Source organism: Musa acuminata, chromosome BXJ1-11 (genome assembly GCF_036884655.1).
Source record: "Musa acuminata AAA Group cultivar baxijiao chromosome BXJ1-11, Cavendish_Baxijiao_AAA, whole genome shotgun sequence".
NCBI lineage: Eukaryota > Viridiplantae > Streptophyta > Magnoliopsida > Zingiberales > Musaceae > Musa > Musa acuminata.
Genome location: NC_088337.1, coordinates 32,554,894 through 32,581,873, shown reverse-complemented (window position 1 = coordinate 32,581,873; position 26,980 = coordinate 32,554,894). Strand labels below are relative to the sequence as shown.

The 26,980-nt window shown below is 37.8% G+C and overlaps 3 protein-coding genes and 1 long non-coding RNA gene across 4 annotated transcripts; 2 read left to right on the top strand and 2 right to left on the bottom strand.

Moving 5' to 3' along the window:
• Window positions 1-542: 542 nt before the first annotated feature.
• LOC135596675 (uncharacterized) lies at window positions 543-6,958 on the bottom strand. Its single transcript, XR_010480996.1, has 3 exons — window positions 6,813-6,958; window positions 4,969-5,172; window positions 543-737 (listed from the first exon to the last, which is right to left on the bottom strand). It is a non-coding gene; the product is annotated as an uncharacterized LOC135596675 (long non-coding RNA).
• A 540-nt stretch (window positions 6,959-7,498) lies between these two features.
• On the bottom strand, window positions 7,499-16,174 carry LOC135597767 (transcription factor TGA2.2-like). The gene is made up of 11 exons (XM_065091199.1): window positions 15,520-16,174; window positions 14,352-14,455; window positions 13,231-13,304; window positions 12,919-13,113; window positions 10,572-10,649; window positions 10,419-10,478; window positions 9,907-9,984; window positions 9,738-9,789; window positions 8,835-9,106; window positions 8,149-8,394; window positions 7,499-7,955 (listed from the first exon to the last, which is right to left on the bottom strand). Exons 1-11 carry the CDS (start codon window positions 15,558-15,560, stop codon window positions 7,809-7,811), a joined length of 1,347 nt encoding a protein of 448 aa, XP_064947271.1. The 5' UTR covers window positions 15,561-16,174; the 3' UTR covers window positions 7,499-7,808.
• A 5,611-nt stretch (window positions 16,175-21,785) lies between these two features.
• On the top strand, window positions 21,786-22,497 carry LOC103972375 (sigma factor binding protein 1, chloroplastic-like). Its single transcript, XM_009386692.3, has one exon. It carries the CDS (start codon window positions 21,929-21,931, stop codon window positions 22,349-22,351), a length of 423 nt encoding a protein of 140 aa, XP_009384967.2. The 5' UTR covers window positions 21,786-21,928; the 3' UTR covers window positions 22,352-22,497.
• Window positions 22,498-23,825: 1,328 nt separating this feature from the next.
• LOC103972374 (calmodulin) lies at window positions 23,826-26,173 on the top strand. The gene is made up of 2 exons (XM_009386691.3): window positions 23,826-24,042; window positions 25,517-26,173. The coding sequence occupies exons 1-2, from the start codon at window positions 23,967-23,969 to the stop codon at window positions 25,888-25,890; spliced, it is 450 nt and encodes a 149-aa protein (XP_009384966.1). The 5' UTR covers window positions 23,826-23,966; the 3' UTR covers window positions 25,891-26,173.
• Window positions 26,174-26,980: the final 807 nt, after the last annotated feature.

Genomic DNA, 26,980 nt, shown 5'->3' with positions numbered 1-26,980 from the left:
AGAGAGATAACATTCTGTAGTGACACTTTCTGCAATAGAAGTTAAAAATGAACAGATTGATCACATCTTATTCTACTCTCTCAAACACTGTGTATCCTTTAAGTGCAGCAACATGATCAAAGAATAACTCAAGCAATTTGTGGTCTGTCACATTGGCATGACAAACCAAAGGGAGTATTGCTGTCAATTAGCGATCCCAGTAATATGTTCTAATGGCTGCTGGCAGTAGTCTGGGCATCAAGCTCACCTCTTGCCCTACCTGTGATGTTAAGAGTTTGATATATATTGTACTCTATGCTAAGGATTTAAGTTATCGAGATTACTCATTCGATTACAAAAATGTATCAGTGGAATTGTTGTGAGATGATCACCAAAACAAGTATATGTTGTCATCAGCGTTACAGCCGACAAATTTACTACCCATAATGAGTGTTGAAACATTGTCATGATCTGCCACCAAACGATACATTGTCATGATCTGTTCGCATAATCTAGGGGATATTTATTTTCCGGCATTTGTCAACATAATCTTAGATACAAGGTAAAAACACAGTCACCACATAAATAGATTAAAAAAAAAAATGCTGAAGAATAAATACATTGTTGAATCGTATCATAGGGAGACTCAATATGTCTTCATTTACAATCAGTTCTATGCAATTTGTCTTCAATTTTCAGTGTAGAGAAAAATCTGGCATGATGCAGCATCTGAGATAGTGCAGAGACTTCTTCCTTTTCTGCATATAAATGTTGTGTGTGAATGAGAACCCAGCTTTTGCTAAACCACCTTTTTGGAAAGCTTGTCATAATTGTTGGAGCAAATTCCTACTTAATTCAAGCAATTTCATTGATGACTAATGTGCATAACAATCTATGCATATCTTGAAGTAGATGTATATAAGCAACCCTTTTTGGAAAGATTTTGTATTTTTGGTTTGCTGTTAACATGTCATATTACCAAGTTTAAGAGGGACACCGGTGTTCCATGTTTTCATACAGTAGTATACACGGCTTTTATATACATGCAAAATCACAGTACCAAGTTATGCTCATGAATAACATTGATGCTAGATTTTGCTCAATTTTATAAAGATTCTAATCAACATGAGTGATAAGGTCATATTTAGTCTCACATTGATTGGAGAGTTGAAGAACAAGGTCTAAAATAGTCCAAAGGTGATTATACACTTAGAGGTGCCTTTTGAGATCCACCACTCCACCTCAAAAGAGCAAAATCATGTAGGGTCAACCCCAAAAGCATGTAGTTCTTGTGGCTTAGAGAGGTAATAACAGTAACTGCTAGTGTGGATCTTATCAGATGATACCCGCTATAGGGTTGAAGAGGCCTTGACTCCCTAACTAGGGGCTATGACGATCATATTTAATTCTAGATGTGCCTTTTGGGGCCAAGGATAAAATCATGTAAGACCCATCCCAAAACAGACAATTTCTCATGGTTTAGAAAGCTCAGACGTTTTGAATATAATGAGTTTTTCAAAATAATTATATAGACCCATGAAAGATGAAAAAACAAAAAAAATCTCTTCATTTGTGTTAAACATTGAATCGTGTGGAGTATGTCATGGTAGACAAGGATGTATGAAGCTATTAATTCATATGTTGATCCTCGAATTGGTCCCAAAGACCCTTGTAGGTCTTAAATAAAAGATTTGTTTAGAGGGCAGCCCTGTGCAGCTAAAACTAGATTTTTGAGCTTTATATATCTCAATACTCTCATTTGATAAGGTCGAAAGCTTGGATCCTCATAAGTTATTGATAAGGCATACCAGAAACTGGCTGGCCAAGAGAACAAAACTTTATCTTAGATTTATGTTGGAAGCATACATCAAATGAGATAACCCCATTTTACCAAGAACATATTATTGTTACCATGAGATGCTTCTACAGATTAATTCTGAAAATTCCTTCATTGGATGCACCTAAAACACCAATATAGTAGTTCCTAGAAGATAACACTGAAGTGGGTGAAATCCTAATTAATGTGATTTTGAAGCTAGGGGATATTACCTATTTTAAAATTGTTCTCTTTTTAAGGATCTGACTTTGATGTGTTATTAGGGCATTGACATCATTTTTTCCAATCAATAATCTCCAATAACAAGTTGACTCATACTGATTTACCACCTGGGAATATATCTAAATGGGTGTTTAAAAGACCATGTGAAAAAGCATAAATTTAACCTATCAGTTACATTGTTAGCGCAAATGAAGGGGATAGACCATTTTGATACTTATCTCCTTATCTATTAAATTGCACAAGTATTTTCATACTTGGTTTAGCCTCTGTTCACTGTCTCAACTCTTAAGATCCAGAAACCTCTCTTGTTAAGCGAAAGAGATGATCCATTGACTAGTTGATCCTTTTGGAAACAAACCATTTAGCAACTACATGATTAATTTGATAAGATAATCCTGATCTATGGTTTCATGATGACCAAAATACAATTGGAATTGTGTTGCTTACAGGGACAGCTATACACTGTTCATCTACCATTTCAGAAAATGTTGAAAACTTCAATTTCCATGAAAGCAAGCTTTTGTTGCATTGAAAATTGATTTTTCCATGAAAAATAATCAAGTTGAACATATAAGATAACCAAGTTTCTTTATGATTGCACAGTGCAAATATATTTCTTTCATGCATAGATTTGAAACTTCTCTTCATGTTGAACAAGAAAAAGAACCAGCATATGCTTGGATGCATAGATTTGAAACTTCTCTTCATGTCTAGATTGTTTCTTTCAATCAAGAAAAGATCTAAGAAAAACTTGGATTTAAGGCCTGCCTAAATGCTTTTGTCCTTCAGTGATTGAGGACTGTTAAGCATCCAGGAGAGTCACCTAATATATGTGGCTGTTGTGAATAGTATCCCATTTAAAGGTTTAACCAACTGTTATACTGATACCAAATATATTTCAACATATAAACATGCTTTTATTATTTCTTTTTAGTATACCAGTTGGTGCTAATATCAGATCAGCCAGTACATACTGGTATTGATAGCTTAATGCTACAAATATTGACTGGGAAAATTCAAAGATTTGATGGCACCATTTCCATTCTAATTTTTTGAATACATAGGAAGAGTGACAGCAATAGCACAGAATGTGTTTTAAGTCTAGAGAAAACTCAAATAACTTACTATGTTTTGCTTTATGATTTCATACAATGTTTAGTCCATTTGGCATAATCAATATCTGTTAGAAGTAAGTTCTTCTACAGTGGCTTCAGTTTTCCGTAAGGTGAAGTTCAAGGATTTTAATCAAAGCATAAGTTATTCTCTTCAGATCGTGATCTCACTTGAGACTTCACCTCAACCTGAAGTGACGAAGTTACTTCCAGGCAATCAAACATGCCACACAAAACAAAAAATGTAATTGCACATATACTGCCTCAATGTTGTGATCCTTGATAGATTAAAAAACTATGAACTTACATATGAATGTACGATGTGTGAGGTGGTGCCTAACCTACTGCATGCACAACCTATATGCAACAAGAAATCATATAACAACATCTAAGATATCTACTATCCTCAAACTTCATCTTACATGGAGAGAATCTCATTGCAAGTTCTTAAATATGGTGTCTATCTGTGAGTATTACTAAACAAGGAACTATACTACATCCTGCAGTCTGCAGTAGATCTGATTGCCTTTCTTGAGTACTACTGAAAAGATGGTTCACCTGTGTCTATTAGATACAGCACAATGTTTTGGACTTTCAGCTTCAATCTATGACCTAAGACATCTATGATCGAATAACACAGGTTTCACTGATGCTAGTGCCAATATTGCCATCAAAATTGGTTCAAGAACCTTCCTTAAAAGAACATATAAACTTTCAGTCTATCAAAATTGATTTGATCACATTTGAGATTTCATCTCAAACTGAAGTGATAAACTCAACTGGATGTCATAGGGAGCACCTTTCAGGCAATCAAAATATGCTACATAAAACAAAAATACAATTGTATATACTGCCTCAATCTTGTGATCCTTGAAACATACAAAATTTATGAACTTAGATATGAATGAAGGATGTGTGAGGTGTTGCATAACCTTCTGCAGGCACCACCTTTATGCAACAAGAAATGATGCTCATAGCAACAGCTAAGATATCTATTATTCTCAAACTTCCATCTCACATGAAGAGAATCCTATTGGAAGTTCTTAAATGTGTCAATCTATACATTAGTAAACTAAGGAACTAAGGCATCCTGTATTGCTGTAAATCTGATTAGTTTTCTTGGGCTTTCAGCTTCAGTTAGTGACAGTTTAAGATCAGATTGTAGTCATCTATGACCTAAACCAAATGACAGGAGTCACTGACATTGGTGCCAGTATTGCCACAAATTGATTTGATGATCGTCAATGTAAGAACATTTAAATTTTTAATCTATTCAAATTGATGAATGAATAAAATCTTTTGGTCCTTAGGTGGTGCAACCTGTACTCATTTGCAGATAAACATGGAAGATTCCTACATGAGAGCGTTGCTTACGAGCAATGTTTGTAATGCTGCCCGGTTTGGTAAGGTATCCTATGGATGGTATCCGTCGGTCCAGTAGCTTACTGATATGTAGACCAGGGAAAACTGGGCGAGATACCCAGTACAGGGTCCATACCACCAGGTACGCTGATCTCTGTCAGGGCAATACAGGGATAATACCACCAGTACAGGATGGTACAGGCCCTCTACAAGGTAGTTTCTTTTTCTTTTTTTCAGGATTTTTTTGAAAGTCAGTATGTATCGGTGTACCATACACCAGGACAAACTGATACAATACTGGTCCAAATCCTGATCGGTACCCTACCAGTACATGAATTTGTCAACTTTGCTTCCAAGTCTAGAACAGAATAAACAAGCAAATAACCATTCAATTCATGAACTGTAAATTTCAGATAACACAGTGAAAGCAAATGAGATGAGGTGAGAATCATTTACCATGGTGGGGGCATCATTTACCATGGAGGGGGCATCATTTTGACACTGTTGGTAAGCCATGAGTTCCTCTGCATTTCCAAGGCTGGAGGGCCTCATCCCAGCCTTGTGATGCTTCTTATTTGCACGAGCTCGCGAAAATACCATTGAATAATCTGTATTTTTATCCCATCCTCCAAACTGAGGAACAGACATCCAACCCGTGTTCTGAAAGAAACAACTTAAATGGTAAGCAGATGAGTAGAGGGCATAGCTTTCAAATTTTAATAGGAAGATCAATAATGAGAATGCTAAAGCACCCTTAAATGTAGTGCAGAATGTTTAAGGATCACAACATTGAGGCAGTATCTCTGGTAAGCATAGATTTCACAATTTAAACAGGAAGATCAATAATGAGAATGCTAAAGCATCCTTAAATTTTGTAGTGCAGGATGTCTAAGGATCACAACATTGAGGCAGTATCTCTGGTAAGCATAGCTTTCACATTTTAAACAGGAAGATCAATAATGAGAATGCTAAAGCATCCTTAAATTTTGTAGTGCAGGATGCTTAAGGATCGCAACATTGAGGCAGTATCTCTAGTAATAGACATCCGATATGGATCGCAACATTGAGGCAGTATCTCTAGCAATAAACATCCGATAAACTTGGAACTGAACACAGAAGCTCAGCATGACCAGTTCCTTGAGACATGCAGAAATCAGGAAATGGTACCTAGTTTTTTATAGTTGTGAAAGAAACTGGAGCACTGATCTGATTGCAGAAAATAAAGAAAAAGAAACAAGGTTTCATATGCATCTAAATTTCCATCTCTCTTGGCACTATTTTTTTCTTTTTTATCTTGCAAAGGGTAAATGATGAAAACGGGATCTGATCTCAACATCTTACTATCAAGGTCGAGGCTTTTGCTAGATAGGCTAGTTGGCATATTCAAACATACATTAAATAAGAGTTTTGAACTCTTAATCTCTAATAAGTAGGTCTCGGACACCACCATGTCCATCAGACTAGTATTTTAAATGTAAAATTTATTGGACCCCCAACCTTTAATAAGTGCGTGCCATACCACGACCAACATCATTCTCGACACTAATTGAGCAGTTGATAGACTTCAAAAGGACAAAAAAAAAAAAAAAAAAAAAAGAGAAGAAAAATCATACTATGTATTATATTATGGTAGTAGTAGCCTATGATATCTACTTCAAAAGGGAAGAAAAATCATATTATGTATCATGGTAGTAGTCTATGAACAAGCACAGATTTGAATCTCCAATTTACCGGTCAAAATACCTGTGCTATGTAAAGTAGACAGGTTAATCATAATTTAAAACAAGAGAAAAGCTTGCTTCCATAAAGAAAAAAAGAATGGAATGTTGAAAGAAATGATCCAACATTCTCCAAATAAGAAAACTCCAAGTCAGGGCATATATTAAACAGATTTCTTGGGTAAAAAAATTAAAATGAGAGAGAGAGAGAGAGAGAGAGAGATTGAAGTGGAAAAAGAAGTCAAAATTTACATGACATGATCCAAATGACTCTTAGTCATCCAACAAGGAGAATAAACGAAATGAACCACCAACAAAATAAATGCCACAATGCAAAAGGAAAGAACGGTTCATATGATTCAATGATTAGAAAACGATTTCAAATCGAATCTTGTCGATAACGAAAGGGAAAAAAAAAAAAGAGGCCTCATTTTTCCGAAGGAAAGAAAGGTTCGTATGATTTAATGATTAGAAAACGATTGAAAACGATTTCAAATCGAATCTTGTCAATAATGAAAGGGGAGAAACAAAAAAAAACCAAAAAGAGGCCTCGTTTTTCCTAGGGTTCACCGAATGCTGTACCTCCAAGCGGTTCTCCATGGTTGTCCCTTGGAGAGGGAGGCTTGCGGACGTCTTCCCTCGACCTTAATACATGGATTTATAGAAGAAGCTTGCTGCACGCCATGTGACTGATGGAAGAGGGTGCAACCACGGCCACCACTCGTTACATCTGCTCTCCATTGAGCCAATTTTAAGGATCTCAACTCACCTAATTTTAAGGATCTCCATTGCGTTTCTTTTTGAATTTCCGAAATATTTAGATTAATTATTAGCCCATTCTTATAGATGAGATATATATATATATATATATATATATATATATATATATATATATATATATATATATAGGTAAAGAAATTTTTTGTGGGAAATAATTAGGTAAAGATTTTATATTATTTACATAAGATAGCTTTCAATCCATTGATCACTTGCGATATGAGTTCACTGCACAGAGTCGCAAGAGAAACGACATCCTGCGTACAAACACTAGGCTTTTAATCAAACACCCTCCGGACACTGATGCAAAAAGATTTACTACGCAGTGTTCTTACCACAGATATAATGTCTTAATCATCACAAATTCATATGCTTGGAAAAAACGCAGATGCTCTTAGTAACCTCTGTGCAGTCACATCCATGTCATGGATACCATCAAACACTTGCAACGATTAGTTCTTCCTTGTGGAAAGAACAAGGAACAGATGAAATTTTAGCCATAAATATGCTGAACTATTATTGCATTGATCATCTCTAGCATACAGAACGACAACATAGATGGTATTTTTTTTTACACAAGCAAATGGTACATTGCATGAGCATCGACGACCGATTTTGCTATACATGAACCGAGTTAGATTTAGCTCCATGCCCGGTGTCTGAGACTCTAAGAGTGCAACCAACCAGCCATCCATGATACAGGAGTCAATTATGATACCAATAAGATAGATTTTTCTGCCAATTGGCCCTTCAATTGGGAATAGTGTTGTCAAGTAGAATGGAGCAATCACATTTGGCATCTTACTCGCGAGGCCGAGCAAGCCAAAGGGAGCTTAGGGCGCGAAGTCGTGAGAAGTAATCGCTTATGGCAAGAAGCGCCCGTGCAGACTGACGGGTAGTTAATATCCGGATCATTTGTTGCAGGGTTTGCTGTCGCAGGTTGTCCGCCTGGGAAAAATGATACAATAAGCTAATCTCAAATAACAAGAACTTCAGACTGACCAAAGAAATGAACATACCATGTTGTACAATAGACAATTAATTCAGAGCATGCAGTAGACTAGATGCTACAATAGTTTATGGCTTTATGCAACATCCTGACGAATTAAGAGCAGCAAATTTGAGCAAGAAGATCATTTACCTGGCGAAGAAAAGTCTCAAGAGTTCCAAGTTTCCCCATAGCCATAGCCATCTGGCCCATGTAGTTTGCAACATTCCCTGTAGATCCTGAGGGACCGAGAGAGCCAGCCAATGTTTCTGCCAAGGACTGATGCAATGCCTCCATCCCTTGAGAGAGAGCATCTTCAGCCTGTTGTGATGACTGCTGGAGGTTGCATATGCCCATCAACTGCTGCTCGGTAAGCGGCTCCAGCTGATTTACTAGTAGCTGCAAAGTTACATCTTAGAAATTCTAATGAAAAACCTAAGCTAATTTGGATTTATTCCATTATACAGCCATTTGCTTGATTAGGTTTTTTTGTGGCACAAAGAAAGGAGGGTATAAAAAATATATCTATTATAAACAAGGTTCGCCGTACCGTACCGTACCGGCGTTTCGACCCGGGCTCGGTACCGGTACGGTACGGTATACCGCTCGGTACACCCAGGTGTACCGAGCGGTACGCTCACGTGTACCGAGCACTGTACACTGCTACAGTGTTACTGTACACTGTTACAGTGTTACTGTATACTGCTACAGTATCGGTACGGTACGGAACGGTCCGTGTACCGCTAGTCTGTCGGACCGGTACGTACCGCCCGTACCGGGCGGTACAGTCCGGTACGGCAAACCTTGATTATAAATACAGTGTATAAAAAATTCAGCACCTTTAGAAGCTCAGATGAACGGAAACCCCCCAGCCATAAAAAACACCTTTCGGCTGGTGTCTTCCACATGCCTGATGATATGTGAAAAACATCTGCCTTGGCGGCAACACCCTTCAGCCGAAATATTTCTTCATAATGTGTCATGATGCCATCGACAATAACACGTAGATCATTTTCACTCGCATGAGCATTCACTGCAGTCCTCAGTTCACTGATCTGCCGGTTATGATCATCAAGCCATCGTGCATACTCTACATCAAAAGCCAAGGCCCCTGCAATGATGTTTTAAAATGATAGCCATTCTTGGAGAGTAGGCAATTAAATTAGAACACAAAATTTATAGAAGCTTGCAACAGTGGTAGGTAAACAAGTAAATAAATTTATGATGCAATTTTGAATTTACCGTGCGAAGGAAACGCAGTTAGGCAGTCTCAAGGAAAATTGAACCTAAGACAACCTTGTAAGTGGCTTTTTGTGTACAAGTTAATCACATATTAACCATCCAGCTTGGCCAAAAAGTAGAACCATAACGAAATATTAGATATTTTTTTGCATTATAATACCACGGATACCATGGAGAAAAGAAAATTGGAGTCCTCATACAGACAATAAAAAAAAGTTGCAATTTGATGATCAAATTATCCTGTGCTTGAAACAAAACTACTTTGTTGCAGAATGAAGTTTTGCAAACCCTTTCTATGCTACTTTTCTCTAATTGCTGCTGACCGAATATATTAGGCTTACGTATTGACAAAAAGTACAACTGGCATGGAGGAAATAACTATTTGGAACAAATGCACTAAGGCCATCTTTGAAGTTTAAATATGTTTGTGTTATCAATGCTGTTGGCAAGGCTATTCTGAACACAACATCAGATTAAGGAATAATGCAAAAAGAAATTACCATTTCCACCCATGGCATGGGTTTGATCTCCTGAGCTAGAAATAAAAATTCCCTGCCGAAAAAACAAAAAATAGCATAACAGCCTGGTTATGTAATCCATATTGTTCATGATAGAAGTGACATGAATAAAATAGAAACGAAATAGTCCAGAAAAGAATGAATACCACACCTGCTGGCGAGCTCTTTGAAGCTCCTGCTCAAGTTGAGTAAGCTTCAGCCGACTACTCTCTAGTTGTTGCACATATGCCTTGTAATTTCGTAAAGAAGGTGTAAATATATAATTTATTGAAAATGTACCTCACTGAAGTTAACATAAAAATCCAGTTAACATAAGGGAAAAAGAAATACTACTTGTTCGGCAAATGACTGATATTGGAAATTACATTGCTTTTCCAATGAATTCTTAACCTAACTTATTTGTCATGCCTAAAAATCAAGAAAATGGGAGCAAAGCTATTGTAAATTGTAATTACACAAATATTTTCCTAAATGCAAACAATTCAATCAGGATTGATAGATGGAGAATTAACAGTAGTGATATGCACCTGATGTCCACTAGTTCCAAATAAGCGCTTAGAACTAAGAAGTGTTTTCTTTTTCTCCAAGAACATACCATGATAATCTTATAGATGCTACCAAAAAGCAACATTAAAACTTGCAACAAAAAAGTACACAAACTACCTTTTTCCTTAACCGACTCTTTCTGGCAGCTTCACGATTTTGAGCAAGTCGACGAAGTGTCTGCAAAAGCATATCGATATAAATAAATACATTTATACCTCTGACTAATACATGAAAGCACCAACTAACTGGAAAATACAACAAATATAGTACCTTTTGGTCCAGTGTTTTGTCCTTCGATCTGTCACTAGAATCAGATGCTGCAACGGCAGCAAGTTGTCCTCGTTCTGACTGTAATTTAGGAGAAAAAAAACCTTAGCCACAAAAGGTATCAAAATTTCAATACCTAAAAGACATTCCATTTTGAAAACAACAGGAGGATATATATACATATACCTCTAATGAGTAAACAAAACAATAGCATGTTCCATTTAGATCCATTGGTCATAGTAAATATCAGCTAATCAGTCAAAACCTAGGGCAATAAGATGCCTACACTAAACAAGTAATCATGGTCATCACAATATGGCATATGGTTTACAATCTTTGAAAAGAAAAACCATTTGATGGTTTCTTACTTTTCAATTGGCTCAGCTTTCAACATGTTTATTGAAAATCTAGGATCACTTAGTCATTGGCCCCATTCACAATAAAGTCCAATCCCTGGACCAAACATGTCTTGGCCTGAATGAACAATGTACATCATACAGATCTGATTTGATATAATACTGAAATAGATTGAATAATAAATTGACCAAACTGATTCATTTAAGCTCCTTCTCTTCTCTTGTTCAATGTGAGGTGCATAGTTCATTATTTCTCCATTGTCTGCCCCTATCCACTTCACCATCCTGCTGCTCAAACCGTCAAGCTTTAAAAAATTGAAATAGAAACGTATATCACCTTCCTTTTGAAGCTTAGGTAGTATTGGTTGGTCTCCTCTCGATGACAGATGATCGAGCAGATACAACAAAGTTCCTCTTCTTCCTTTTTTCTCTTCTTCCACTTTTATTTTTCCCCTTGCAGCTGCCTGTGTCAACACATAGCCTATACCATATCAGCAGCATGGTGGACCAGTCCAAGTGGCAACTGACATAGGACTGGCATTTAGGACTTTAATCCTTGATATACACAAACCGATTAGCATTTTTGAACCCACTTATCATCCTAGTAAGTTATATACTTATAGTTACCATGCATGCACCAGATAGTTAAGAAGGGAACAGGAGCTTGATTTGGCCAATAAATCAACACTTTTGACTTCAGCAAATCAAGAAAATAAAGATGAAGAGATATTAGCAAAGAAGATTTCAGTACTATCTGCAAATCCCAAATTCTTCCACAAGATTGGATGGTGCGGGACCATTTAACAACTATTCTACAAAAACTGCAATAAAAAAATGCTCCTTGAGTTTGTTGCATCAAAAAAACAAGGTCATCACAACAACTTGAGGACAAAGAGCTCTAATGTTTACATCCTACCGTGACAGATATAAGAACCGAGAAAGAACTCAAGGCTTATCCCACCATGTAGTCTTAGAACCCCCCCCAACTTTGGGCAATGTGAATTTAAGGTGTAGTCTTAATTTTTAATTATATTTTGGTTATAGAAATGATTGGGAGAATACTTAAGCCATTATCAGTCAAGTTTAAAGAGTTCTAGTGTTTTACTTCAAATTTATGGGATTCCAATATTACCAAAAAGAAAACTCTTCTACCACAAGTTACATGTTTACTGTACATACAGCATACTGGAAGCCCCTAAAGCTACATCATGCAATTGATTTTTGTTCTTTTATGCAATCAAATAGATCAGAATAGTCAGATTAATTTCATCTTCTCCTTATTCTTCCTTAGCATACTTTGTATCCTCCAATTAGAGAAAATACTTAAAGGGGCAAATTTTATCATAGGGTACACCTTAGAATTTTGCAGGTCCCATTTTTAGCTTTAAGGAAATGATGCAGAAGTCAACCAAGCTCATTTGGATTGAAATCCAAGTCTCCAAAGACAAAGCTGTCAAGAACATAATAATCCCTCTCTAAAGCAACCCACTATTTTCCTGAACTGCTGAATCAGCTCAAATTCTTAGACATGTATAGACTTAATTCAGTACAATTCATGTCATTGAAACATTTGTAATCTTGAGGACTTCAGAAAGATGCAAACAAAAAAACTGAAGGTAAAAGAACACATAAGTGGCCATGAAAATACAACCAAATGATTGGCAAGAGACAAATCTAAGCATATACGGAAACATCAAAACCTTAGTATTTCATGTAGAACGTAATGCACTTCCATAATGCCTGAAAGATGTTCTTAAAGTTTTGCCTGCCTTCTATGCAATTCACTTAAGCATGCAGTGAAATAACATTCAGTTTTATAGTACTTTAACATCGTGCAACAACAAAAGTTACCAAAGCAGGATAAAGAAATATACTAAGAAAACAAGATGTTATTCCATCTTTCAGAAAATGGCAGAAAGAAAGACAATTAATATTCTGATGATACAGCATAAAGCATCTAGTGATCTAATAAACAAAAGAGAAAAGTAAATCACCCTCTGATTTTTGTCATCAGTGTCCACATCTGTGGAAGTATCTGTCCTAGGACTAGCATTTGCCATTGTGGACTCTCCCCAGTTCTCAAATTGACTGCTGGAAAATGACACCAGCTTAGGTTGCTGACCCTTTTGTTGAGGTGAGGTCAAAGGCTCAACCCTTACAGCAGGTGTGGTACCAGAGGAAGCTAAAGGCTGCGATCATGGGAATAGAAATCAAGAGGATATTTTCTACCAGCAGCAAGTAACCATATGCACCTAATAACACATACACACACAAAAAAATAAAATAAAATAAAAGGAAAATCTTACATTACTGAGAACACCAGATTGAGAAATATTTGAAGTAAAGGTTTGTCCGCTTTGTTTCACACTAGCTGCCAGATCTGTATAGATGATAAAACATAAGCAATGACAGGCCTCATGTCGAAACATTTTGTGAACACATAAAAATCTGCTGCCACTTATATCAAAAGAAGAGATCAACAAAATGTTAATAAGATTAATCAGTTTCAGCGTTCCAGCAAGTATAAAATATTTAGCCATCTCAGATTATCTTCTTTCACCAAATAATCAAGTACTTAAGATGGCTCCGATGGTCAGATATCTTCCTATTCTTCTCATATTGCTTACCTCATGTTTCAGATATTTTAAAAGTTGGTATTTCTGTTGTCACAAGCCAAAAAAAAAGACCTTTAAATTTCCCACGAAGGAACTCAGACATGTAAAAAAAAAAGTTTCCTTTGAAAAAGAATTTATGAAATTGAATTTGTACAACTAGGCCTGGATACATCTTTCTAGAAAACAAGATAATGGCAAAACTGACATTTATATAGCAATATGACATCATGTGCTTCACTTAGTGTTAGGGTTAGTAAGTATTTTTTAAGAGTTCTAATTGTATTTAAATTAGTTGATAGAGTCCTAATTAAATTAAAACTCTTTAGTGAATTAAGATTTGTTTCTATAAATATATATTTAAGTCTCAGGGCTTCGATGGAAGAGAGAGAGGCAAGACGATTTGGGTGCTCCCAAGGGTGATCACTAGAGTTAATAGAGAGGGTAAAGAGAGTTCTTCAAGTTTATGTGAGAGGTGAACAAGGAAAGTCGTACTTAAGTCAGGATAATTCAGGAGCTTTGTAATTAATCTCATATATTGAAAAATCTGGTTTTCTCCATGGATGTAGGTAAGGATTTGTCGAACCACGTTAATCTTGCATTGACTTTTTGGTATGTTCTTTTGACTATTAATCTCTAGTGGATTTCTCTTTTGATTTTTGGTTTTTCTTCTCTCCCTTCCCAACACTTAGAAGCTAGTGGAGGTAGCGAGTTACTAAAGAAAATTATCAAGTCAAACAGACAGAAATAGAAAAATAATAGTTACTCGGCTATTCCATAAATTAAAAATAAAAAAGAAGAAAAACATATCTCACCCCTGCGGATGTCAGAAGCAGCACCTATATGAAATACAGTAGACTGCTCAAGCAAGCCAAAGTCAGATACTCGAGAAGGATGTGTTGTGTTTTCCTCAGTGCCGCTGATGAAGAAATCAAACTATATTAGCCATTACATGATCTGTAGACCAACGAAAGGGCATACACAGATATAAACATGCAAACTTATATACATATATGTATCTTAGGAGCAAAGAATGCATGCTAAGATGGTGCTGAAAATGTCAGCATGGTCCGGAAAACCGACATGCTACTGGAATGAACCCATGCCAACATAGCTACTGGAATGAACTGACATGCACTAGACTTGTAACACCCCCGGTTTAGTCCCACATCATAAGTGGACAAAAATTAAGATGGGCTTATGAGGGTTATGAGGATTTGATGAGTGTGTTACTGTTAACTTGGACCTAAATATTTTGGACTAGCAATTCAAGCACAACAAAGTTAATGGATCAGATATAACTCGAGTAAGAAAGGGATATCAATGAATAAGACCGAAGGATCCTTCATGACATGAAGTCACCACTAGGCTAAGCCTTGCATCAATTTAGGATCTAGTTTTGAACTATGTTGGGTCTCGACAAAAACATCACGATCTGAGCTAACAAAATTAATGACAAGACTTGCATAACATGTTAGATCCACCATTTTGGTCTCTCCACAAGCTTTGCAAGTCGCCACAACTTTTCAACTTTAATAAGGATCAAGAACATATGCGAATATGGAGTTGGTAGATGATATAATATGTTTCACCAATAATTTCATGCAATCCAATATTCGAAATGTTCTGCACAGTGATCTTATATCTGCTTTTGCATCTTATTCCAACAAGAGCAGCAGATGATATTCATATAATATCTACTAATATCATCCTTACAAAAAATCTCTTTTCCAATCGATAGATTGGAACAGGAGCTGATGTTATTGATAGTCACTATTGTAGAAAGAAGCAGATAGTCCACATAGCAAATAGCAATACCATCAAGAAAATACCACAGCTTCCGATCCCAGAGCTTATAGAAATGATCTCAAGAGGGCAGCCATGGGTAACCATGGAACTTAGCAACTAAACTCGAATCAAGCAAAAGATTGAAGGGTACCCGAGTTACCAAAACAGCAGAGAATCAAGAGACTATGCACATACTTGTCCTGGACCGCCGTCGACGACGAAATAAAGCTCGGCATCCCGGCCACAGCTAGTTCACCATCTTCGACTCTCACCCCAGCTTCTCCTACTCCCCATCCACCGTCACCGCCGCCACCAAGCAACCCAAACAAACTAACAAAAAAGATCCCTAAAGCTTTCAACTTTCCAGCCCTAGAAGACTTCCACCCCGCCAGAGACGAAAGTTCCAGAACCCTCTCCGTACCAACCACTCGGAGCAATTAAAGCAAGTCTCGCGATGGGCAACAACCAGCTGAGAGAGACAACCCTGCAACCCGAATCCGTACACCGGGAGAAAGCGTCTCAGAGACACACAAACCAACTCCAAGCAAGTACAGACCCCCCGATGTCGGTGGGATTCGGGGTAGGAAGGACCGAGTTCTACCGCCAAAACCCTAAATTTCGGAGGGAGCAGCTCGGAAGGATCGGCAACCGACTCCTTCCCACTCCTCCTGGTACTTTTGACTCCACCCTTCGATCTCTTTCAGCTTTTTATCTTCTTACTTTTCCCCAGGGCACGGGGGGAGAGAGAGAGAGTAGACGATCTCGAGGAACGGGTGATGCTGGAGGAGAGCAATCTAATCCGAGAGTGTCGTCTTCTTGAAAGGACGCTCTTTTTGCCTTGTTGCTGGTTTGTATCGGTTCATGACGATTATTTGGACCTAATTTAACGTTAGGAATATACTAACATTGTTCTGCTTCGATATGATTGTACGATCTAAAAAGGGTAATTGTTCAGTCGACTGTTTTTGGGGTGAAATGGGCCATTTTGGGAGGGAAGATATGGATTCGTCCTCCACCTCCCACATTCCACTCCTATCGAAGAATAATCAAGACTAATTTAATGATATTTTTTATATTATAATTAAATATTTTCTATTTAGGATCAAAAATATATATTATTTTTTAATAAACATAAAATTAAAAAATCTTATAAGAAAAATAAAAATTCTTTTTTCTATCAATCCACTTATCTTTTATTTTTTAAAATTATAAATATTCTTTTCGAGACCTTTGACATTTTTATCTTGATCGAACCCGCATGGATTTACTCTTTTGGAGTCACGGAACTCCAAAAGGTGCCTCTTGGAGGGGGATACCCGTCTAGCTCATCCAGTCCAATCGATAGAGACTGTGTGGGAGCACCAAAGGGTCTCTGGTCTGTCTCGGTACACCTTGGGGGTACGAGAGATTATCCGTTTTGGGCGTGGGAGCGCCAAAGAGTTTTGTCCCTTCAAAACGCTTAGATGCCTCTAAGTGTAAGGGAGGCATGACTGCTCCTTGGCTCCTTCACTCCTCAACTGATGTGTGATTAAGTTGACTTTATCAAACAGGTGTCATACAATGATAGAGTAATCTTTCCTAAACATTAGCTACTGCTTCAGTGGTTCTAGTTGTTCCTTGAATTGGAACAGAGATGAGTTGCTTGTTAAAATATGAAAACACAAGGTTGTTTGCAGAATGTGATCTCCATTGTCTTTCTGAAAAGATTTAGGATACAGTGTCATCAACCCATGAGATTTGTGCATGAAATTTATGAATTAGTTTCTGAATGATCTTTTCTGAATGATTTCTCCACTGCATTGACAAGTTCAAGAAACACTGGTCCTGCATAACATTGCTGTTTTAGATTTGGTTCCTCAAACAGCTGTTTGATGTTCTAGTTTGCATGGCCTCTTTCTGCTTACACTGCAGACATCAGCTTCGTTTCCTTTGTTCATGTGCATTGTCTTGGTAATGAACTCATCTGCATCAGCTTCTGCTAAGCAGTGTCATTTTCTTATGACCATAAACAGTTGAACTCTTCCCTTCTGTATGAATTCTCTTGCTTTCTAGATGGATTGGTTGAATTCGTCTGTAAGATACGAATCCATTTGCAGCTTACAGCTTCCATCAGCTGTTTGACATTCGACTTTGTTTCAGTTCTCGAAGAGTTGGTAATTCCACCATTGTCAAAGTCCACGTTCTTGGCATTCAACTTTGTTCCTTTTTTTGTCTAGAATAAAATTCATCGTTAAGTAAAACGATTAGAAAAGTCTTCTCTTCCATCTGAGTTGATCAACAAGAAGATATCAGAGGCTCAATCCCCTCTCCAGAAATGACTATGCTATAGCTTTCAGATATAAATTGCTATGTTGCTCCACAAAATCTGCAGTTTATGCCAATCATGTTGGGGTTTTGTAATGGGTTTCTCCTTTGAACCTTGAGAAGAAATCTTAAACTGGTTCTGAAAAGAAGAAAACTTGTAGAAATATGTGAGCCTGTTTCTTAAGACTGACTGCTACATATAGACTTCTTTGTTCTCGAGGAAACGTTGCTGAAAGGCTATTTCTTTTGCTCATTCAATCATTGGTTTACTGGCACTTTCAGCCATGAATGGCTGACTGTCATGGTAGAATGACAACCACACCATTGCATTTCAACAGCAAAAGCTACAGATCAGTACATATCATCCAAGTTGTACTCTCATTTGTTGGCAAAAGGACTCATATCTACTCTTTGTGGTCCTTAACATGAGATTGATTATCAGCAACATACATTACAGCAGTTAAAATCCTCCAAGATAATCTGAGAACACATATTGTATGAAGTGATTGCTAGTTGGGCTACTGAAAACAGAAGAAATTTAAATCATGCATTAATAAATGTGTGCTGCTACTTGTAGCAATTTGGTTTTCTTCAAAATGGTAGAAAAATGTCTGTTTCTTCTTTTTTTCCAAACAACAAAATTGTAAGGAAAAAAAAGAAAATCAGAACTTGAAAAAGAAAATAAAGGATTCGGCCGCTGATCCTTCCAAAAAAAAAAAAAAAAAAGATTTGGATGACAAAGCAAATTTAGTTGACCGATCAATACCACGATTCTTCTCCCGATTAACATGAATTACCTTATCTTTTTTTTGAAGGATTTTAACAGAAGCAAAATATCTCTAATAATATTTTAAGCTTTCAGAGCAGCACGTTGGAATTAAACTTGTTTAAAGTCATAAAGAGGTTCATTTCATCAAAAGAAAGATTCATTGCAACAAGTGAGAGAATCATTACATCAAGAAGAAAAAATGGATTAAAAGTCTATAAAAAGATAAGTTAAATCGGTTATTGATTCTTAAATGATTTCTTGAAATAGAATGATTCGTTTTGAATACAATTAATATAATGTATATTTGGGACTATATAAACCTCATATGTTGGGTCACGAGGAATAGAGAGTTTTTGTAAAAGTATTTTTCTTGAGAGAAATATAGAAGATTAAAGCTTGTCCTACTCTTCTTTGAAACAATAATAATAATAATTTGACTATCATCAGCCATCTTTGAAAAATGTGTTCTACATGTGTTTTTTGCTTTGTCAGTAATCCTATAAAGTTCTTGACAACTTTCTCTAGTTGAGTTTGAATTCAAGCACACACACAAGTTCAGTTCCAATGTGTAGGGTTTATGTACAGCAGCACACAGTCAAACCAATGAAACTGGAGGCACAAGGCAACATGGAGCAGGTCAAAGATCAGACCACCAATGTTGACCAGCTTTTATATTATGACCAGCTTCTACGTTTCTAACAGCTGAATCAATCACCAAGCAAACAATCTTTTGTGTCTTGCAAATTGTCACAGTAACTCTTCTGATCATGCATCAGAACTGTTCAAAGAAGTCAACCAACAAATCAAGCCAAACATTATTGGTCTTTTATCTCCCAAAAAGATATGGTAGTCACTGTCAGTGTCATCTTTAATTAAACACCAGAAGACAACAAAATGGGAGATTAGACATATGGCTCCATGGACCATGTCATCTCAAGTTACCTAGAGATTAAGAATCTGACTTGAGAAACAAGCACTTCAACTGGACTGTCAAGCCTTTAATGACATTTTGGTTGGAAGCACCAGGTCAACATTCTGGATGCTTTTTTGACAAGAGACCAGTAATACATCCCCTCATTCTAACCTTGCAAGGTTATATTTACCATAGTCAACATGTTTGTGTATATATGAAAGCAAGGTTCGTTTTACCGTATCGTTTTGATGTTTCGATCCCGACTCAATATGGTATGGTACCAATATATCAGACGGTATATTAGGGTGTACCGAACGATATACCCTAATATATCGAATAATTTTTTTATTTTTTTTAACAGTGCTATAATATAGTATTATAGCATTGTAATAATATCGGACGGTCTGTGTACCGATAACCTGTCGAACAGGTACGTACCATCAAATATGGGTAGTACGTTTCGATATGACAGATCTTGTATGAAAGTATAAATTGAGTTTTTTCTCGTAGAAAAGTAAGTTTTTGGATAAAATAAATTTTACGAGGAAAAGAAACAAAAGTATTTTTTTATTTCTTTTCATTAATACCCCTTTTTTCAGTATCATGTGTTCCGGTCCCTCATATATTATATTGTTTTTTATAGAAGAAGGTTGCATTTGCACTGTATTACATGATTAATATGGGGATAAATACAAAGAGTGGGAAATAGGATATAGCTAAAACACATCGCCTTCGATTGGCGACATCACAGTGCCGGTTAGTGTTTATGATGTTTGCCTGCGGCAGTGTCCTACAAGCTTTTGCCTACATGACATGACATGACATGGCTAGACAACTTTGACTTGACTTTTGTTTGGCTAAATTCCAGCCAAAAGGCTTCATCATATAAGGCTTAATTCTAATGCTCAGCAAAGATTAGTCGTCAATTTAGCGTTTTTATCGTGTTAATAGCATGATTAATTAATTGATGGAGGTTTAATTCATCCAACAAATCTGTCCTTTATGCACTGATCTTTTCAAGACACTTTTAAGTGTGCTGTCTATTTATTCCCGGTATTCTTTACCTGTGATCGGACAGGCAAAGAGATAAGGATGGACCCACTGCATTATTGGTCATGTCGACCAGAAAAAAATATAGAGGTGTTATATATATATATATATATATATATATATATTCTATCTATGTTTACATATTAATAATTAATTATCTTAACAAGGAACATCTAAAGCACCCAATAAAATGTATTGATATGTCAAATAAACATATATATATATATATACACAAATTATACAATAATAGAATGTATAAGATGTTATTAGTGTGCAGATGAGTTATTCAATCGACTAGCTTCAAGTTTTTGTACAATAAGTTGAGATCGGGTGATCAAAATGTTTAGACTTAAGCTAATTAGATAAAGTACTTAATCTATTTAGGTCTCACATTTGCCAGTAGTCCGGACTAGTTCATGTGATTCCTTGAATTCTTGGAGGATTATGAGACGACGAAGAAAATAAGCACAAAAGCAAATTTCCAGACATGAGAGAGAGAGATTCGAACAATGAATTGAATCCATCGAGAAACTTTGATACTGTACAAGTTAGAAGGCGACATCCCAGGACAAGAGGCTTAGAGCTTGATGCTTGATATGGACCACCTCGTAGCTATCACGTCGTCTCTCTCTGTCTCTCTCTGTGTCTCTCTCTCCCTTGAAATTTTCTCAAAGGTCGAGTCACTGAAGGACCATCTCTCTCTGTGTCTCTCTCTCCCTTGAAATTTTCTCAAAGGTCGAGTCACTGAAGGACCATTGTGACAGTAGAGTAGGTATACACTCACGAATCAGATTCAAGTCCCATAAATGATCCCTATGGGGTTTAGGTGGATGAACACTCGCAATACTGTTTGCCATGAGAATGGACCGGATGATGATTTCACAACAAAAATTCATATCCCAGCTTAGTTTAATATGGTCATAATATATATATATATATATATATATATATATATATATATATATATATATATATATAACATTCTTCGTATTAATGTATTCAAACCCATATTTTTTTCACTTTCCTATATTTGGAGATGTGAATTTTCAAAGATAATTTCACTATCGTTTGAATATAATATTGTACTAATTTATCTGTCAGTAATTTTGTACATCGCGAAGCCCACTCGAGCCATGCAAGGCATCGTCTCTTCACGTACGTATCCACCACACGTATATACAACAGGAAGCTCGCTCGAGCCATGCAAGATATCAGTTCGGCTACGAGCCCAGCGGCGCCGGCTCACCTCACCTCGTTATCTCGGTGACGTCACTCCGTGCCTCAACCCGTACGTCATCTGTCCGTCCTTTCTTCCTCGATGGCCACGTGGCACGAAATATTGCCATATGATCGATTGATTCCAATAGTATCGTCACGGCGTTGCCAACCCCTTTTTATTTTGGGCGGGCTCCCTCCCTCGAGACTTTTACCCATTTCTGTACCCACTCTTCGCCCCATCTTCGAGGAAGCTATCTGCACTCCCTTTCGCCCCAAGCAAACGTCTCGAATCCTGCCGTTATATATCGACCGTGTCTCCCTTGTTGGATCTCTCCATCCTGCAACCAGATATGGGGAGGCCGAGCGTCCACCAGAAGAGCCCCGAGCAAGCCAAGGCCAAGGCGACGAAGAAGAAGAAGCCCATCAAGGTGGTGTACATCTCCAACCCCATGAGGGTCACCACGAGCGCCGCCCAGTTCCGGGGCCTCGTGCAGAAGCTCACCGGCCGGGACTCCAACGTCGCCGACATGGCCATCGCGTGCTCGCCGACAGGTGGACCCTCCGCGGACTGTGAGGGCATGACGCCGCGAGATCTGAGCTCGGGCTCGGGTGCGCTCGGTCCGTGTAAGGGCGCGGTGGCGACGCCGTTTGAGATGTTGGATGATGACGGCTTCTCCTCGCAGATGTTAGAGGACTTGTCGGGGTTCCCACCGTGGCCGTCGCTGTGTTGTGAGTCTTCGGTGGGTGGATTCTGGAGACTCGGTCAAGTGTGAGGAACAATGGAAGGATTCAGTATACCTTGTTGGTCACAGTCATGTCCATATATACTCTTCTTGTTTCATCTTTTCCAACTGATCCTCGACTTCTTTCTCTGAATCTCTTTGTCTGTATCTCAATAATATGGTTTGATTTGGCTGCACTGTCGAATAGAGAGTATAACAAAGGATTACAGATGAGGGGATGGATGGAAATCACGATAAGAAATAGGCTTCCAATAACAAAGAGTTGGAGAGACATTAGCTGTCTGCAACTGGAAGTAACTTTGATGCATGCATCCAACAACGAAAGAATCCAGCGCAAAAATGATGCTACAAGCTTTAGCCTGATCCATCCTTGTTGAAACCGGAAGGATTTGGAGGACTGTGCTGTGAGTTTGTAGTGAATGGTTGATGGTTACTCACCAAACAAAAGCGTGAGAAGATCTTTGAGATGAACAGCCTTCCGGAAGAAGACGGAAACCATGAATGCTTGAAAGTAATGTTTGACCGGAGCGTCTCCCAGCTCTGGGCAGTATGTAATGGCATTCATGGAGCTTCGTGAGAGGCGGACGAGTGCTCATGCCACACAACCTGATGCAGTACATGTATGCATACAATTGCTTTTACTATAGGGAAGCCTGGTTCATATTGTAGACATTTCAGTACGTGTACCCTATTATGGTTCAGCATGAAGATAAGAAAACTTATTAACCTTAAATAAATGATACAGTAAATTTATTTGAAGCTAAGATAAACAAATAGAAGATGCAGAAAAACATGGAAAAGAGGGGCGGCTGATGAGAAGGGAGAAGAAGAAGAGAAAAAACAGGAGAGGATGCATGGAAAGAAAATGACGACCGAAGGAGAGAAAGCGATCAGATGAGAAAAGTTCTTCTCTTCCTTAATAAACAGATTGGCGTAAATATCTTCTAAAAATAAATTAAGGATATTTAAATAATCTTAATTAAATTATAAAATTAGATCATTTTTTTATTTAACCTAAATTATAAAATTAGCTATACTCAAATAAAGAGGATTATATCTATATATATATATTATGAATACTCATTATTAGACTTTTTTTCTCGGCTATTTCTTGTGTATACAGTAATTCTCCATCGAATACAACAAAAATATAGTGCAGGGTTTTTAATGGGCCAAAAAGTGGTTCAAGGCCTGTTATCATCAAGTGGGGATTGTCCGACCGCTTGATCTTCATCGGACGGTTCCATACTTGCCTAAAGATTATGATGTTTCGTCGGATGGGACCTTGATGATGTTGATCGGTACTCGATCTTGGGCCGTCGTTTACACGATCAGACGGTGGCAACCAAACTCGATGAAGGGGTGGTTCTGTGAGGCTAAGATCGTCATTTTAATGGTTCTTTGGATATTTTCGTAAAAACGTGAGAGATGACGGGCGTTACGAAGCCGTCGACGTGCGGTCGGCCCCTGCGGGCCCTACAAAAGAGGGCGGCCCCGCATTCGTCCGATGGCCGGGGCATAAAGCGCTCGCCATCTCTCGTTCGCGTGACCTCTCCTCCACCTCCTCGCCTCGTTGCTACCGATCTCATTCTTCGGATCGCCCTGGTGCTCGATCCCGATCCCGATCCCGATCCCACTGGGAGTAATGGCGGAGCAGCTCACCGACGAGCAGATCTCCGAGTTCAAGGAGGCCTTCAGCTTGTTCGACAAGGATGGGGATGGTCTGGTCTCCATCTTTCGCTTCCCATTTTTCTCTGTTTTGCTTCGATTCCAAATGTCTTGCTGCCGGACACTCTGGTGGTTCTGCTTCTCGTTGGAGCAGGATCTCGTTGGGTTTTGTTCATCTGATCCACTCTCTCTTTTTGGCTCTTTTCCCTTTTATTGTCATCTTAGGGTTCCATGGGGGTTCTAAAAGATATTAGATGGATTAAGTTGTTTTATGGATTCAACTTCTTAGATTGAGATTGATGCGCATTTTGGGGCCTAAAAAAAGCTCTTTTATCCCCTTTTAATTGGTATATAATATGATATGGTAGTTTTGCCACAGTAGTTGTCCATGCAGCGGTTAGTGCTGATTTTGATTACAGAGATCAGTTCAGAATGGTAGGGTGTGAAGTTTTGGCTGCAATCTCCTCCCACCTCGTTTGTGATTGCTTGTAAGTGAGGTAATGTTGTGGATTTTCTCCATTTCCACAACATTGAGTTCTTGGGTAAATGCGAAAGCCTTTATGCCTACTGTCGTCATTTAGATCTTCATGTACCGGCGATGCTAGACAAGACAAACAAAGTGTGAATGCACGAGGCTCCCGCCAATGTGGGTACTGGGGAGGGTCAGTTCATCTGCTTTGAATTGACATATTGATGTAACATTCGCTTTTCTGAAAGAGAAATTGATGATAGAATTAATCTTAATCTATATACCCTAATATTATTGGTGATGTATTGATATTGACATCAGGAAACATGAGTTTCAACTCCTCTGGACTTCTTTCTGGATCAGAAGTTTAATTCTCAAAGTAGGGACTAATTGAAGGTAGTAAGAGAGGGTTCACAATCTGTTCATCATGGTTGTATGGTTAACTGTCCATGTGAGATAATACTCGTATGCATTATTTCTGCTACCAAGTAGGGAGGATAAAGAAAAGGGCATGTGATAAGGAGAAAAAAGAACACTTATATTCCTTCTGCATTCTATATTTTGATCAGATAGAGTTTAACTGCGTAATTCATTAACTAGTAGTAGTCTGGCATGCCTTCCATGAATTCTTTTGATGTACCATCAATCTCAATCACACTTCATTATGAGGTTGCACGCATCGAAGAAGTTGGTTGATGAGAAATATCTACCATCGTCGATGAGGGAGGTACTAGTGAGTCGGACAAAGTGCGAGTAAGTTTGCCTAGTAAAATGATAATTTATATATCTAGTTAAATGCGTATGATGCAGTTCCACGGTTTAGGCAGTTTGTTTCTGACACAAGAAACCCATTGCAATTATTTTACATCCTGATAATTTTGTTGTCTGTGTTAAGAAGTTCAACTGCTTTTAACTTTGTAACCATTCTTTAGAGATCTTGATTAATCACTTGCAGTTTAAAAATGGCATCTTCAGTACTATATCCAAAATCACAGAAATCTTGTCTTCTAGATGTCATGTGTTTATTTATTTGATATTGTGCCTTTGTATTTCAATAGGTTGCATCACCACTAAGGAGCTCGGAACTGTGATGCGCTCATTGGGTCAGAACCCCACGGAAGCAGAGCTACAGGACATGATAAATGAGGTCGATGCAGATGGTAATGGAACGATCGACTTTCCTGAGTTTCTCAATTTAATGGCTCGTAAGATGAAGGACACCGACTCTGAGGAGGAGCTGAAGGAGGCCTTCCGTGTTTTCGACAAGGACCAGAATGGTTTCATCTCCGCAGCGGAGTTGCGTCATGTCATGACCAACCTTGGCGAGAAGCTGACAGATGAGGAAGTTGATGAGATGATCCGTGAAGCTGATGTCGATGGAGATGGTCAGATCAACTATGAGGAGTTTGTCAAAGTCATGATGGCAAAATGAGTCTCTCCAGGATATAAAATAAAACGCAAAACCTCCACCGGCAGTTATTTAAAGTAACTGTTCTTACATGTTTGAAAGAAACATTTTTTTGATCATGCACTTCTATCTTGTGCATGGGCATTTTGTTGAACTGGGTTTTCTGATTATTCAAATCAGCCCTGTCTGCTTTTATTTTCAGAATGCTAAGTGTTTTGCTTGAATCAAATATGTAAACCATTCTTTCCACTCTTTGATGTTTACTCTTGCAGATTTGGAATGAGGAAAATATCATTTGCTTGTTCAATTTCTTATGCATCTCTTGTTCGGTTAGTACCAAATTGTGAACATAGAACATGCGATTTTGTTTCCTATATTTAATATTTCAAGGTTAGCTCAAAAAGTTCCTTTATTTCATCTTCTAAATCTGTCATTTTCTTGGTTGTTTAAATGAGGTTATGATGATTAATCTGTATGAATCTCCATTTTGGGTGACTCAGCTCACAGTTCCATTATTCCAACCTCATTCCTTTTGCTCCTGTCATGACCACTGTGACAAAACTATGAGTGTGCGAGTTATATGCATCATCATCATCATTCTCAAATTTATGTTGAATGACTGTTCCTTTTCTCTCTTCTTTGACTTGTGACTCAATTTTAGTCAAAACCTATGTTCTTTGACATGATGTATGGCCTTGGAGAAGTAATGAATGAGACCCAAGATGCAATTGGGTGCCATCATCCGTGGGGTAGAAGACCAAACACCTTCATTTACTATATTTTAGGATTTGGGGTATGGTTGATGTGGAAAAAAATTAGTCGGATTAAATTCGAATACAGTACATATTTACGGTTCAATATTATTTACAATCTTAATGTTAAATGACGATAAACTATCGTGCATATCGGGGTGTATCCATAAAACACGAGCTGATAAACTATCGTGCACATCGAGACTCATGATAGCACACATAGCACACAATGATAGCACACATAGCACACATCGGACATGATCCATTGGTAAGGTTACGACGAATATAATCATAATCCATAAAGATATTGATAGTGGGATCCAAACTCAATAGATGACCAACGATAGTTAAAGATATTGATA